General features: G+C 39.5%; 1 protein-coding gene across 1 annotated transcript; it reads left to right on the top strand.

The window, feature by feature from the left end:
• The first annotated feature begins 372 nt into the window (after positions 1–372).
• Positions 373–16,431, top strand: TNFRSF11B (tumor necrosis factor receptor superfamily, member 11b). The gene is made up of 5 exons (XM_009702181.1): positions 373–465; positions 9,980–10,349; positions 13,986–14,180; positions 14,495–14,719; positions 15,880–16,431. Exons 1-5 carry the CDS (start codon positions 436–438, stop codon positions 16,266–16,268), a joined length of 1,209 nt encoding a protein of 402 aa, XP_009700483.1. The 5' UTR covers positions 373–435; the 3' UTR covers positions 16,269–16,431.
• The last annotated feature ends 660 nt before the right edge of the window (positions 16,432–17,091 follow it).

Genomic DNA, 17,091 nt, shown 5'->3' on the forward strand with positions numbered 1-17,091 from the left:
CCTCCAGCCAGCCCGGGCCGCCAAGGGAGCCGCAGTTGCCCCCGGGGCACGGAGCTCTCCTCCGAGCCAGCTGCTCAGGGGAGAGGAGGGGGGGCCAGCCGGCCAGCGCCTAATTAAACCCTCCCCTGGCCAGCCCCTGACACTCCCTCCTGCATTTTCCAGTCTGTGGTTACAGCACTCAAAGCGTTCCATTAAGTCATCAAGTTTTACAGGTTCCTTAAAAAAAAAAAAGGGGGGGGGGGGGGACGAGAGAAAAGTTTGGTCATGGTAGGGAATGAGTGATCAAAGCTGAGCCAAAGCTTCCTGTTACACCGGGACTATATATATACCGTGTCTTTAATGTTGGGGGATGTAAGCAGGCTGCTAGGAGACTGGAGCGGGAGCTGACTCTCTGCCTGATTTCCCAGCTCGCTGAGGTTTCTTCCACCGACCACAATGAACAAGTTCCTGTGCTGCACGCTTGTGGTAAGTCCCTTCACAGAAGTAGATAGGCTTTAAGATGCATTACAGCTTCAGAGATCAGGCTGTAAAGACATACGGCTTTTCTTCTCTCTCTTTTTTTTTTTTTTTTGGTTGTGTTTTTTTTTGTTTGGGGTTTTTTTGGTTTGGAGCTTTTTTTTGTCTTCTCTCCATTTTCTTGGTAAACTCTTTTCATGTCATCACGCCGAGCTTTCCTGGTGAGGTTTGGAGTGCCATGGACGCATCCAGCTCCAGGGAGGCAGCAGGGATTTTCATCCCATTCTTAAGGTAGTGGCATGATTTGCTTTTCTTTTGCCTTTTTTTCCTTATCTTCCTCACTCTTTTTGTAAGGCTTCATCGTATCAGGCTGACACAAAACACTAGGAATGAATTTAGAAACTGTAGGCTGGGATGTTTGGTTTTGATTTACAAAAGCTCCATCCCTGCCTGTCTCTGTCATCTCTGCTGCAGTGGCAGTGGTCGGCATCACAGATACTGGGCTGGCTTTCTTACCCGGGAAAACCACTGTGAACTCCAGAAAAAAAAAGCACAAGCATGTGGTGCTTGTTTTGGTTTAGAAAATTCAGCTTCATGTGCAAGAAAGTGATGAATTAGTAGCTGTGTCAGTAGCTATTACAGAAAAAACTGTGTTATTAAATCTGGTATAAGCCCCTGCTTTAATAAGTTTTTGTTTACTTGGTGATTTAGCAAGATACTTCCAGATGTAAATTTAAAGATGTTAGCAGTGCAGTAAATCTTTCAAAATGTCATTTAATCCATTTAGCCATATGGAATTATATATGATGTCAGATTAATTAAAACCAGCGTACAGACAGATACTGTGCAACATCTATTTGGAGGCTATTCATCTTTTGGGTAAGAAAACATTCAAAGGAAAACATTAAAAATAATATTCAGAGCAGGCTGTTATACATGCCTGCACAGTAACTTGCTCATGGGTTGTTTTGGTGAGTACAGTGGCATTAATGTTGTGGCAGAGTGTTAGAACTGAGATCCATTTATTTTGAAAGCTCTTTATAAATGCAATGAGATTTCCAGGATCCGATGAGTAATGCATGTTTATTACTCTCTGTACAACTTTCTGAAAGAGCTTTTTGAGAAACAAACCCAAAGTAATTAATGGTGCAAGGGAAGCAAAAATTGTCAGGCTCGTGGTCAGCAAATTGAAACACAAGACAACTTTTTCATCTCATGCATGATGTTGTGCCTTCTTTGTCTGTATGAAAGCACAGGAAGTTAACTTGGGAATTTCAGCAATAGCCTCTTATCAGCTTGGCTTCTTATCTGTGGCTGTCATAAAATGATCACATCAGTATTTTGATTTTGATTAAATGTAGTGTGCCTGTTCATGTTCTCCCATAAAGTAATAGTGTTTGGTGAACTTCAGCATAATCCTCTGGCAGATGAGTCTTGGCGCTGAAATACGCCAGTGTCAGGAGTACATACTAGAGAGCTTCATCATTCAACTCTTTTTTTTTTTTTTTTTTTTTTAGTTATTATTGAAAAGCAATTTGTTTAAAGTTATTGTGAAGTTTAAGTACTGTCAGCGCAGTTTAAGTACTGTCAGATGTGCTAGAGCTCAGAAAAGTAGTTTTAGTACCTGTTTTATAAGAACACTTGTGAGAGGCACAACAGCAGTTCAGAGTTGTGTACATTTGGCTCACATGCCTTAAACCTAGTTTGGAGACACCATAGCTAAAAAGACTTTTTGGACATGATGTACTTTCAGCCTTGGCCTCTTTGCTAAGGTTTCAGAAAGGGGACCTGCTGTGGTGGTGCATGCATGTACGTGTTGCTTGCTGGAACACTAAAACTGCTTACAAACAAGCGAGCGTTATGAAATCGGACTGAATTGAAAGAAATTCCCCAGAGCTGGATCTCGTTACTTGTCACGTAACTATCTTGACCCTTAAACTTGACCTTTCTCTATTTTGGATCTCTGGACACATGTGACATGCTTTTTCTGGCCTGCCTGTTGGGTTTGCTGTGTGTAGGCAGCAGTGGCTTTGCAGCCCGCGAGGGTAGGAGTTATCTTTCTGTCTGACTTACTTTCTGTCTGTCTGCCTGCATGTGTGTTGGTTAAAAATAAAACACCAAGGTTACCAGAAGAATTTTGAAAAGATATTGTCACAATTTAAATAACACCCACTGTTCAAATCTCACAGAAACTTTAGTTTTGTTCCTTCTGTATTTAACTTGTATGCTAGTAGATTTACTACTCTGACGGTTGTCCTGGAGAAAAACACCTGTTTGCACATAATAGTAGACATACTGTTTCTCTAGCTAGATGGTCAGTTGTTAGTAATTCTGTTCAGTGCAAACACAGACTGTAATATCCCAGGTTTGGGTTAGCTGTAAATCTTGCTGTCATTCTGGTAAATAATGTTCAAAAATATGAGTTATGGATAAGACACATCTTTTGGTGAGTAGCCGGTTAGTCTTTTCTGCTTTCTGCCTTCACAAGCTTCAAGGCAAATGTAACTTACATAAATGAAGACTTTCAACTTAGCACTTCTTTGATAAGACATAAAACTGCTCTTGAGCTGAATGTCATTTTCCTACCAGTGAAAATGAAACAATCGTTTAGACCCCTAAATTGCTTTGTGAATGACAACTAATGGTGCCTCACAAAGTTTCTACAAGATTTGAATTGTTGACATAGTGCTTTATTGACAGAGGAATGAAGACAGTGGTTGATAGCCTCAGTTTCGAATCCAGGTGGCTCAGGAGAGTCACTAGTTACATTCCTTATGTAAAAGAGCAGCCCCCGCTTTATAAAGTATCTTCCATAGAAAAGTGGGTCCCATTATGTCCAAAGTGAGTGCACTGCATTGAAGCGGTTTGCAGAATGGTGGAGCAACTTTTTTGGCTAAACTCAAACCAGAGAAGATGACACCATTTTAGCTTTCGTCGTGTACCTGACGCTCGGCTGCGGCCTGCCGAAAGGTGCTTTGTCTGGGCTGTGCCCTGGGTGAGCTGGCAGCAGCTGACGGGGTAAGCAGTGCTGTGTGGCTGTTGGCCCAAAGACATTAAATTTGGAGATTGCATGGGGCCCCCCCGAACAGCAAGGTGAGGATGATGAGAGTTGAGTATCTCCCAGATGGATGGGAGTCTTTTCTCCCTAGATGACAAATGTTTTACGAGGGTTGGTTGCAATAGGCAGCCATGGCTCTGATCCAGCATGACACTCTCATGTACTGGATTTAGAAATACTGTTTTGATTTGACAAGCTATTGATTAGGAGGACCTCATTAATATAATTAAGTGCTGTATTTTGCCACTGGGATTTCTCTGGAGTCTGTGCATGATTTCAGTGAGGCATTCTGCCTAAGGGCTGAGGGTAAGTGAAGGCCTCCTGCCTTAGCTTTGTCCAAATACTTCGTGTGGAAAGCAAAGTAGGAGAGTTGTGAGGTTTTACTTTGAACCCAATGCAAACACTAGGAGCAATCTGACAGATGCCTTGGATGATTATTTATCATGCAGGAAAATATGCTTCAGAATAGTTGTGGAATGCAAAACAGAAACAGATTTATCTTTCTCAGCAAATTAAACATTCTCCTTTGGTCTACAACCCAAAACCACAAAGCCAAACTATATAATAACATTTTCATATGCTGAAAAGCCACTTTCTTTTCTCTCACAAAGCAGTGATTTAAGGGGATGATGCTTGAAGGATTTTTGCTTCATGTGCTTTGTCTTCCAGTTCATTATAATTCAACAAGAAAGAGCAAGCGGCTTTTTGCCTTACATTTAAAAATGAAAGAAAAGGGTGTGTACTTTTTTCATGCCCAAGATCTGAAATGAAATTTTACAATCACATTATTTCTCTTTCAAAAGCGTCTTCTAAGGGCTCAAATAAATGGACTGCACAGGCCTTTTATGTTAGCATTGTGTATGCTGACATAAAGATGATATGGGAAATATAGCTTCAGGCCTAATGTGTTGAGTGAACACAATCAAAGAATTGCTTTTTGACCTCGGGTAACTCATTTTGAATAAGTTCTCAGTATTTACTTGCATGACACTGATTTACACTAGACTTGTATTTCAGTATTTACAGTTCATCCCCATTCCTCACACAGAGACAGCCATCCTGAGAGGTATCCAGGATTTGGCCCAGGGAGATGGATGAGGACTGAGTTTTTCAGTCCTTTCAGAACTGAACCCATGACAATAGAAATGAATTTCATGCAATAGGTTGATAGATGTAGTTAATGATAGTAGATTTTGTTTTGGTTTTGTTTTGTTGTAACTATTTTGTTACTGATAGCACTTCATATTCATAGAACAAAAAACCCGACCCTTTGCGATTGTTTTTTTTTTAAATTGACCCTCGCATTTCACTACCCCTAGGAAAACTGTTTGCAATTGAGTGCACTCTGAATCAGACTAACAGTTAGTTTGTTGAGATGAACAAGATATTGAGTATCATTGGCTTCCACCAGTGTTGGGACATAAAGGATTTGCTTAGGGTTTAAAGTTTAAAGAAACTGCCTGGTTTCTTTTCAGTCCGTTCCCCAGCTCTTCCGGGAAACCAAATGGCGTATTTGCTTTCAGAAATGCATTGAGAGCTATATTTAAACTACTTGGGTTTCATGCACCTGCTTCTCAGTAAAAGGCTGTTCTCAAGCTTCCTCTGACAAGAGAATCCCCTTTTCATTTGCCAGGATTATCCTTTAATGGAGAAAGTTCTTCTCTGTCCGTGTGTTCACTGTCTATCTGTACTGAATTGATAGATACACTTTTGACTTGCCAAGCTATTGAACAAGTCAAGATCCTCTTCAAGATGAAGCTGTCTATTTCCTTTTAAACTTTCTCTGTACCTCTTCCAAGCTGAATTAGCCTTTCCTAAAGAAGGATGAACAGAATTTTATGCAGTCTTCTGAATGACAAACCCATGACTTTGGCCAAGTGCAGCACTGATAGACTCCAGCTTTGGTTTCTTAAGGGTTAAAGGGTGAACATGTTCCTTGCCCCTGCTTCTGATTCCAGTAAACTGAAGCCAGACTTCTAGTTTCTTCCTCCTTTGAAACTGGAACATGCCTTCCTCTCCAGCAAGAGCAAAACAGGCCAGTGCCAGCATGATTATAGGAGAAATACTGCTTTCTGTGAAGCTTTTGGGAAGACCAGTGTTCAGAACTAATAAGTTCTGATCATGGCATTTTCATGTGCTCAAATAGTGCTGTTTCTTACAGCAGAGATTCAAGTGTTTAGTACATAGCCCACCTTTAAGTATGGGCATTCAGGTCAATCAGAGATTTTATGTGGCTGAGAATCTGCTACCAAGTTGCTCATAGCATAGTTTAGGGGGAGAAATGTCAGGAGTGACATAAAATGCATATAATTGCCATTTTAATTTGATCTGAGAACATGCTTTTGAAAAGCCTCTCCTGATCATCCTTATTTACTGTATTTTAGTTTGCACATCAGGGCAGACTTGGAGTGCACAAAGTGGATTTACAAAAGTAAACTGGATTGATGAAAGTAAATCCAGAAATGGATTCCAGAGACATACCAGATGCACTGTAACCACAAATGCATGCTCAGACCTTGAGAGCAGACTGAAGTTAGTCCAAAATACCCCATCTGAATCATACATAATGTGGATGTCAGGTGCTCAGCACCATTGTTTTGCTCTACAAATCTGCTGTAACAGGTGATCCAACTTGCTAATGTAAGCACAAATTCAGTTCATCTTAAGCCAGGAGAAAGGACAATTTAGTGGCATTCCCCTCTAGCTTATTCTGTGAGCTGGGGGACAAGAAGAGTCTTTTCATTCTGTTTGTGTCAAGTTGCTGCAGTAAAACTAGTAAAAATTATACTTAATTAACTTCCACCATTCTTCCTGCATTTTGCAGAACTCATGAAAAATTGATTGCTTTTCCTTTGGCACTTGATGTAGGTTCAGGGCTAACTTCTGGTTTTCAGGTTGCATATTAATATTTAGAATACTCAGGTCTGCTAGATGTTCTCAGTCTGCATAGAAGACAATCTTGCAGATGTATTCTCCTAAGCATTATTAAGGGACCTACAGCAGTCTTATGAAGAAATGTGGTATTGGGGATTGGAGTCTAGAAATGTACTTAACAACATACTAATGGCTGTACTGAGTCTAAGAAAAAAATAATGCAGAAAAAGTGCCCTAAAAAGCCCATATGCTGTCTATGGCAGGGGTTGATAACTGATGCATAGAGGAGATGGAAGAAAAAGGCAGAAAAATAGTTGTATTTTTCAAAAACACTCCTCCAGACTCAAGCAATCTGTGGTTTGGGATTTCCTGATCAAAAGGTGATGTTTATGCCTAATAAGCCTTTATTATTTTCCTCTGTTACTATGTCAAGTCAGACTTTGAATTCAATCGTTTACAATGTCCTGTGGCAATGAGTTGCACAGCTCACTCTACTAATAGGATCATAGTAGTCAAACAGTATATAGTAATGGCTCTATGTTGAAAATGAAGTGTAAAATGTTCTGATAAAATACTGAGATATTGATTGCATTTATAGCTTTCATTTGACTGAAGAACCTTTTCTCATAATTCTTTACTAAATAAAGGAGTTGGATCATGCATACATACGGTTCAGCTGCTGATCAGTGGATTACTGCAGCTATATAATGTGTGTTTCTGGAAAGAAGGAAAGACAGGTGTGATGCGCTTTTCTTTTAAAAACACAAAGAAAAAATCAAATGCAAAGACTGATCGTCATTTTAGTGATGCTGATTTATTAATCCTGTTATTATGGTTATTGGTTATGCTCATTCAGATTAATAGTATTCTGGTTGCTATTAATAGTGCATAGCTATTGGTACTTCCAAAAGCAAAATTTCGCATGATCTCACACATGTATTTTTCAAGTATTTGTTTGCTCAGTTTTTAAAATCAATTCCTCTCAAATTGTGTTGAATTGTTTTCAGTTTTTATTGACTTGCTTCACGTAGCTGTAGGTTCTTCAGGAAGCAAGTGCCTCTATTTTAACTACAAAACTCCATGCTCTTATACCCTGATTATTGAATTTCTAATTATTTTTAATGCTGAATCATCCCCTGCAGCAAAACTTCTCACTTGCCTCATATATGATTTCCACTGTAAATGGTTGAGTGAGGAAAATAGAGAAAATCTTGTTCTTGTTCCTGCATGTTGCAGAGAGGAGTTGAGCAGTCATGAAATGGTCCACCTAACCGTTCCGCACCTGAAAATGTGTCACCAAGGACAGAGGCACAACCCAGAGGAGCAGGTTCTGCTGCAGTGACAGCTTGGGATTTGTTGTGAACTGTGCATTGCGGAGCAGGAAAATTGGCGTTTCTGCATGAGGACGTGCTGCCCACATATCTGGTTGCCGTCCCTAATCATTTTCACAGTGTCATTTTTTCATCTGCGCTGGGTATTGTCTTGGATTTCCACAGGCATCTGCATGAAATGTGGGTTGATGCTTGTCTTTGTAGCATCTGTGCCACATGTTGCAGTCTGTTATGTTCTGCGAAGGGAATGCATGTGTCTGTGCAAGCCTTGGACTCTGGGGTGCTGTATTATCTAATACTGAATAAAAAATGTAGAAGAAAACCTGACTGTTCACATCAAGAATTAATGGGATTACTAGGACTTCCTAATTACTAGAGTAATAGCTGTAGATTTACCAAGGGTGGGTGCTTTTTTCATCAATGGAAAGCCATTCACTATTAAAAAATGTGCTGCACCCTCTTGTTAAATAGATCATGTGAAACAGATCCAGCCATTTAAGAGAAATGGAGTGGTACATCAAGCTTCAATGACTAATAAGGAATTTCTCACAATGGAAGAGATTGTGCATTGAGACCACAGAAAAAGTGGGATCTCCACCTGCAGAAATCACAGATCGGACAAGTTACAGGGCTTAGTCAAGGGTAACTAGAAGATGCTGTGGGGAATATCCATGCTATCTGCATTTCATTCTTCAGCCTGTCTAAGTATAGCTGTATAAAAAGTGGATTCATAGACAGGCAACAGGAGAATGCACTTAAGAATATTTTCTTAAGCAGTAAGAGTTTCTAATTTAGGCACCTGATGCAAACACCTTGGTGTAAATGCTGTGACTTGTGTTAGTGCAGATGAACAATTAAATCATGCTTTCTGACCTTAATAAGACTATGACTTAAGAAGTGCCATGCTGTGGCAGAAGTGAGGCCCTTAGATGAAGCCTTTTTAGGAAATACAGAGTCTGGATGAATAAAAAGAGTTAATTCCACCTACGCTTTGGGGACATCTGCATTGGAAAAGAGGAAAATACGTTCTTGAAATTGAATTGACAACTCTGTATTAGCTGACTGGGATTAAAATAGCAACAACGACAAGTCAGTTGCATCTATAATTTGAATGGATACATAGAAAAAAATCTTCATTCAGAGCCAGTTTACTTCATCTTTATAAAACGTAAAAGTTTTAGAAGAGAAGTGGCACATTGGTCACACAGCACTGGGACAGAGCCAGGTTTTCAGTGGGGAGAGTGAGCTGCTGGTGGATCCCTTGGGGCTCAGGGTGGTACGTAGGGATTAAACTCAAGAGTCATTTTTTTGATAGGCTGGTGGAATCACAGAACCAAATTTTCAGTTACAAGACCAAAATGACATGATACAGAGGTTGTCTTTGTGAAAGGTCAGGGTCATCTCATATCACTAGATCCCAAATTGTACCAGCAAAGCAGATGGTTGCAGGAAGCAGGAGTGTAGCGGTCATGACGTGTGCCGGTACTGAACCTGGTCCTCACGACAGCTGTAAGCCTGTGGTTTTAGAAAGGAAGTGAAAGCATTAGCCTGGGCTCTTTCAGCTCATGCAATTCAGTCCTTAATGCACCCTTCATAAACTGCAGCATTCTCTACCTCTCTCTGAAGCTGCATCTTCATACTTGACGTAGCTGCCATGTTTCATCCCCAGAGCTGCTGCATTTCAGTGCAAGATTAAATGGAAGACGTTAAAAAGTAACCTATATCATTCTATCCATTTGTTGCTGGTAAAAAGAAAGATTGTAAGGAATCGCCTTTAAAGGTGTCTGTGGTAATGGTGCAGTATGCTGGTCAGATTTGTATGCTCAGATACCATTTCTTTTGCATCTGAAGTACTTGGTACTTAAGAACCCAGGAGTGCATAATCCCCACCTTGCTGGGCATCGAGCATGTTGCTGATGAAACTAACAGGCCAGGTCCTCAGGTGCCAAGTGGTAAAAGGTCATTGCCCAGTGATATTAAAAGGGTGTAAATGGGAGAAGAATAGGATCTACATCTCTGGAAGATCAAGGAAGTACTTACGTCAGGAAGATTTTCTGGAGAAGATCCTAAAATCTTCCCATTCTAAGACAGACATGGGAGAGTCCAGAAGCTGGCTAATATTTTATAAATTTCTAACACAGACTTTTTTTTTTGAAGATAGCGACATGATTAGACTCAAACTCATTACAGTGTAGGTTTCTTTGTGACCACGGTGCTCCCCAGAACTAAAGCGAGCAATGTTTTATTTTCCTGTTGCTAGCTCTTGGACATTTCTGTTAAGTGGACCATTCAGGACGACTCTACCCCCAAGTATCCCCATTACGACCCGGGGACATCTCGTCAACTGCTGTGTGACCAGTGCCCTCCTGGGAGCTACGTAAAGCAGCACTGTACAGCCACCAGCCCGACGCAGTGTGCCCCGTGTCCGGATCAGTACTATGCCGAAGAGTGGAACAGCAATGATGAGTGCCAGTACTGCAGCGCCGTTTGCAAAGAGCTGCAGTACATCAAGCAGGAGTGCACCAGCACGCAGAACCGCGTCTGCGAGTGCGTCGAAGGCAGATACCTGGAGCTCGAGTTTTGTTTAAAGCACACAGAGTGTCCTCCCGGATTCGGTGTTGCGCAGCCAGGTATGTACGGCTTGTCAATATGCACAGACTTAATTAGAGCTCTACCGCACGTCGATGACTCGTGGCAGTTACAAGATTAGGAAAGAGGCTCATCCAGATGAAATTACAGGACAGTAAATTGTAAAGGCAATTGGACCTGTTCCTAGCCTGCATCATTTGGACTGTAGCCAAAGGAACATTTCTCAGTGGAATACCCTGCTCCTACTGTAATATATAACTTAATGGCAGTAGCAAATGTAGCAAATTGCACTCTAATGAGAAACATGATGGATTGCCTCTTTTAAAGGAACATTATCTGGAATGTAGTATTTGTGTATGTGATAAATAATAATGTTTTTCATTTTGAAATCTGCTGTTTCAAGCAACTGTGTATTTTGACAAACACCAGGAGCACTACGTGTTTGACACCAAGTGTATAATTATAACAATATTAATATAGCTCGAGCATCACAGCAATATGTGGTAATAATTAATTATCAGCATCCTAAGTGGAACTCTTAGGGAAACTGTTACTATTATCAAACAAACAGCCGCTTCTTTGTCAGGCAGGCTGACATTGTGCTCTATGTCTGGTGGGGATACAGAGCGAAGCGGCACTTTTCAGTGGAGAGTACTCTTCATTTAAGACAACATAAATTGTTAAACCAATAATAAGTTCTTCTCTCAAAACAAAATACATCATTTATCATTTAGCAAATGTCATGGCCCGGTTTAGCTCCAGTATTTAATACAGCCTGAAAGAATTGTAAACTGTCATTATACCAGAGATTGATAACTGCCCGGAGAAGAGCACTGAGGAAGGGAAGACAGAAAATCAAAGCGTCTCAGACACGAACCCCTAGGCAACTAATCTCCAGACTACAGAATTACTTCCCTAGGAATTACGTATATACAGTGAGAAACACTAGGGCTGGCCTGTACATTTTAGAGCTATGCTGAATGTCTGGTTGGGAGTCCTTTCTTGCATTATGAACATCTCATTGGAGAACAACTTGGACGTAAGGAGCAATGTCGCTGCTGTAGCTGCTCGCTAGTCCCTGAGTAATTGGTTAACTGAGCATTACCCTGACGCCCTTGCCAGTGTTACGCATTTCCACTGGCAGCTACTGCATTTCCATATTATAAACCTTCATTAACCTAAATCGTTATACCCAAGGGCTTGGGTTAATGAGGTTCCACTGTACCTCAGCAGCAAGTCAAAAGGGGCCAGAAACAAAGTTCTCAGAAAGACTGTTTGGGAGACGAACAATGAAGTATAAATTGTCTGAGCAACCAGCCTGCTGCATCCCTGCGAGCACAGCGAAACTGTGGCAGACGAATTTGAATCCCTCAGTTCAAAATGAAACAAATTTTCAAAGAAGATAAATTGTTGAATCATGTAATTTATTGGAAAGTTGGTTTCCAAAAGACCATCAGAATGAAGCAGCTAAACCCAAGGAGACCTCAAACAAGGAATGAAAACATTGTAAAAATAATTGCGTCCCCCTGTGTCAATAGTCAGTTTTTGAGGTGAGGCATTGACTAAGAATTTAATAAGCATGGACCACACTGTCTTCCCACTTTCTGCTGTATGATAGCCTTGAACTTTGTAACGATGTAAATTCAGGTGAAATAAAGTGTAGAAAAATATGCTTCCACAGCCACACAGAGAGATGGTGTGGTCCAGTGTCTCATTCAAAGCTTAAAGCATTAGAAAACTGTTTCCCCACTGCCAGTCGCTCATGATTAATTACATTGGGCAGATCATTTTACTTCGGTAGTCCCCTTTTATGAGTGCAGATTAAGGTTTTGTTCCTTTCTGCCGCAGTCGGCCCTGTACGTGGCAGAGTTTTTAGCAGCAGTGCGATGGGGAAGTGGCACTGCTACGAGGCAGCACTGTCTACCCGGCGGCGGCTGCCCTTTCCCTGGGGAGAATGGGGGATTCCAGGCGAATTGGAGGGAGCGGCAGAAGGGCGGCCGGGCTGCGGCGGTTTGTGCCCTGAACAAAAGCAGCCAGATAAGCAGCGAAGAAGAAGCTGGCAAAGCTGGCAGGTGACTTTATGTTCAACCCTGAGAATGCTGATGGATTCCCCAATTTATTTCCCTCTTGTGCCGCAAAGGTTATGTGGGAAGCTCTGAGCAGAACAATGCACTGTTTGCAAGGACTCTCCTTTCTTCCCCTTCCTCACTGCTGGAACACAACAGGAACATCTCTGTAGCAGGGAAAGTTGCTAAAAGTTCAGATGTCTCAGAAAAGCTAATTGCTGCCTGCTCAGGTACAGGTGTTGGCTGGAGTTTCGTACAGCCCAGAGCCACAGGCAGCACACATTGTACAAGAAAATGCAAGGGCAGGCGCTGTTGCTGCAGGTTGGGTGAAAGCAGAGGATTTTGCGGCATTTGGCAATATACAGGGTCCCTGATTTTTCAGATGCAGAACAACTAAAAACTTCTCTTTTGTTTTCACATATTGTCTGATGAAGGAAGTTCTAGGTCAGGTGTATGCAAGTATTATTCTTTATTTCACAGCTGGTTGAAAACTTGAGATTCATACTCTTTTTCTCTAAGGAAATGCCCAAAATAAATAAAATTTATTTAAAATGTAGCATTAAAATAAGCATCCACATGTAAATACTTCCAAAATACACTAGATGGAGGCATTTTCTTATTGAGATATAGTTTCCAAGTATTTAAAAAAAATTTTAAGCATGTGCTTAAGTTCATGTTCAATAACGCAATATTAGATATTAGACTGTAGACACTTACTTAAATGTTGGCTGAATAAAGATGAGTTAAGAGTGAATATACAGCAGTGATTGGTGCTGTTATTTTCTTGCCACTGGTGATTAGACTGTTTGCATTGTTTCAGATTTCATGCATTAATTTTCTTCCTATTTGTCAATCTGATAGAACCGTATATTACCATTCTGTTGTTGTATCATATATTTGATTCTGAAGTGAAACTATGCCTTATAAAACACGAAGCAAAACTTATGTATGTATATTAAATATTTTTGCTATATTGAACAATCTACTGTCTTCGCTTTTAATAATATTTTATTCAAGCCCAGCAAAAAGTTCAAAAATGTTACTGAAGTTCTGTTTTCGTGTATAATTTAATATTTAAGCAGGGAAAGTACTTTTCAGAGGGTCTTTAGTTGATATTTAGTTGGGTTATAATTTTAGCTAGAGCTAAAGTAACTCATTAGAGTAGATTCTGTGCAGATACTATAGACTACAATTTAGAGCAGTTTCTTATTCTTATAGAATATTTGTACAGTTAAAGGATGAAGGTCAGACATCGTGTAATGTCTGAATAGACTCAAGTAATTACTGGTTTAAAGATATTACTTTACTAAACTAGTGATTTAATCAGTAATTATTGATTTTACAGTTGGTAACGAGTGCATGTAAGAGTACTATTTACTGTATTACTCCAGCAGGAACGTAATTCTCTTAAAGAATCTTTTTTGCTTTTAAAGGGTTTTTTTGTTTGTTTTTTGTTTTTTCTAAATGTGATTCCTTCATAGATCAGAAATGTGAAAAGAAGAAGCATGACAATTTGGAGAGGAATATTTTGGTTTATTTTTTCATTCTTGTATTTTTTTTTCACAGTTGAGGTTATATGTAATTGGATGCATTGTTTTCCTGTTTCCACAGGTACCCCTGAGAGTGACACCGTATGTAAGAGATGTTCAGAAGGATTTTTCTCAAATGAAACATCATCCAAAGCAGCCTGTCTAAAGCACACAAACTGTACTGCACTGGGTTTCAAAATAGCATTGAAGGGAAATGCAGTTCGTGACAATGTCTGTCAGGAAAATACAGATATAACACCTCAAAAATGTGGAATAGGTATGTATCATATTAAGGAAGGGTGCTCTGAAAATGTACCTTTAATTATAGTTAAAATGAGCGTATCAGCATTTATGATAAAAATATCTAGCTTCTTAACCACTTGTGTTCTATGGTGATGGCCATAGTAGAGTTTTAATTATTGTAGGTCAAAATGGAACTCAAGAACAGAGCACAACAGCACTATAAAGACTACTTCTTAGTTTGCTTTTTAAACATTTTTTCTTATCATCCTTGCTGGTTGCTCTTTTTTCTGAGACAAACAGGGTAACAAATCAGAACAACTGACATTCTTTTTCTCTTTCTCATTTCAGATGTAACCCTCTGTGAGGAGGCTTTATTCAGGTTTGCTGTTCCTACTCAGCTCACACCTAACTGGCTGAATATACTAGCAGACAGTTTGCCTGGTACAAAGGTTAGCATAGAAAATATCGAAAGGATTAAACAAAGGCACAGTTCTCAAGAACAGACCTTCCAGCTTTTGAAATTATGGAAGCAGCAAAACAAAGAACAGGATACGGTCAAGAAGATTATTCAAGGTACCTTATTTTGATAGCATGTATATTGAAAGCAACCTTCTAAATGGCATTTTAAAAATTGCTTGGGATCAAATACCTCCTAGTGATGTGTTATGCTCTGAGGAGGACTGGCAGGGCTTGACTGAAATTTATTGATGCAGTAAGCACGGTGAAGTCGAGGGGAAGCAGGAGGAGAATTCAGCTTCTCCTGATCAGTCGAACTGAATTCTTCCCAGACTTGTAGCCCCCGTGGGAGTGTGTGTGGTGTCACAGATAAGATCCCCTTTTGAGACTGCACAATGTATGAAGAATTTTGATCAAGTGGGAAAAATGTTTCCCACTGTTAATCTGAGCAGTGGCTGCTGAGGTTAGAGGGAGCTGGATGCCTGCAACTGAGAGTGCAATTTGTTTTCTATAAAGTGGAGACTGACAGCTCGGACTAGGACATCTATTCATGGAATGGGGATGCATGGGAGTGAGGAATACACAGACAGGCTTTCCCTTCTTTTTCCCTTCTGGTACCTGTTTGTCATGCCAATTCACCGCTTTGTTTGTGCTGAATCTGCCAAGGCAGGTGTCAAAGGTGAAAGAGTGCTGCAATGTTAACACCAAGGTTTTTATGAGAGTCAGGCCAAGTCTTTTCATGTAAGACACCATCAACAACTGCCACATTTGAATGACCTTTTGTCCACTCAGCACAGATTTGAAAAATGCTGCAGAAATGTTTTTTCCCACTCTCCTTTTTAGTATGTGTGCCTCCGTCAGACTGTGAGGTGTCTAGAATACTTCAAAAACCAAAATGACTATTTTAGCAAAGCTTGCCTAGACGTTTCTGAAGAAGAAGAGCAAAATTTTAATTCACTGGAACCAAATATTAGGTATCCTATCACATACACAAAACATTTTACAAGATAGATGAAACAAGTGTATAGCAATAAATACTTGCTATGAAGTTTGTTTGTAATTTGGGGCTCTTTGTATTTGCAAAGTTAATTAAGTTCTTAAGTGCTTTTCATAATCAGAACCTAAAAAAAAGCATTGCTGAGAGAATTATTTGAAATAAAGTAAAAGAAAAAAATTGGGAAGGAGAATTCACCTTGGGATTTTGGAAGTTTTTTTGCAGGCCATGGTAAAGTTGTAATGCATTGTACTTACCTCTCTTTCCTTTTCACTTTCTATAGACATTGATCTTTGTGAAAATAGTGTCTTAAAGCATATTGGCCACCCAAACCTCACCTTTGAACATCTCAACACGCTTATGGCAAGCTTACCAGGCAAGAAAGTGGGAAAAGAAGATATCGAGCGCACAATGAAACTATGTCAACCTACGGAGCAAGTTCTGAAGCTTCTCAATATGTGGAGAATAAAGAATGGTGACCAAGACACCATTAAAGGTTTAATGTATGGACTGAAGCACTTGAAAACATACCACTTTCCAAAACGAACCATCCAAAGTCTGAAGAAGGTGATTAAGTTTCTTCACAGGTTTACAATGTATAGATTATACCAGAAACTCTTTTTAGAAATGATAGGGAACCAAGTTAAATCAGTAAAAGTAAGATGTGTCTAATTCAAGATATTTTTCATTCTCCACTGACTATTTTTCCCTAATTACTGCCAGCAGTAATTAAACTGGAACATTGTTTCCCTATATTATGTCTTACTATTTATAGAAATGCCTGACTGGAATAGCTCTTAAGTCTTTTGCAGTGTTTTTGGAGGTTTTTTTTTTTAATAAAATCACTTTTGTAAAAGCTATTAACCTGTTGATAACACTAAGAGCCTGATTCTGCATTTTTGCACATTCAGAGTTGAAAAGCCCCACTATAGTCACTAGATGAGAAAAGAATGCTGGACTAGGCTCTACTACAGTATTTGCTATTTATATTCTTCAAGGAATGAACTTTTTTTGTTGTACATATTTATTAAGTTAAATGGAAATTGTATGAGACTGAATTTTAGGAAGAGAAATGAAAAGCGCACTGTATATTTTCTAGTTACACAAAAATGATCCCATATATTTTTCTGGCAAAATTTTGTAGCATGCTCTAAGAGTTATTAATTTCTTTACATTTTGTATTTTAAAAAGTATTATTGCTTAGTTTTATTTGTATAAGTTGTGGTATCTTTTGGTAGGGATGTTTTAATTTATCCAATGATTTTAACTCCAATATCGTGAAAATATAGCATAAGTGACCTGAATATTTAAATATTCTGTGAGAAAGTGAATGTATCATATTTAAGAAACTGGATTTTTATATAGAATTTCATAATCTTATTTTATAAAACAATTAAATTTTTCAGTTAACTTTTTGACTGGTGTTTTACTCTTGACTCTGAAGTAGGAACTAATAACAAAGACCATGTGGATTTCGCGCCTTATCTTGGACTTG

Source organism: Cariama cristata, unplaced genomic scaffold (assembly GCF_000690535.1).
Source record: "Cariama cristata isolate BGI_N322 unplaced genomic scaffold, ASM69053v1 scaffold26646, whole genome shotgun sequence".
Classification (NCBI taxonomy): Eukaryota; Metazoa; Chordata; class Aves; order Cariamiformes; family Cariamidae; genus Cariama; species Cariama cristata.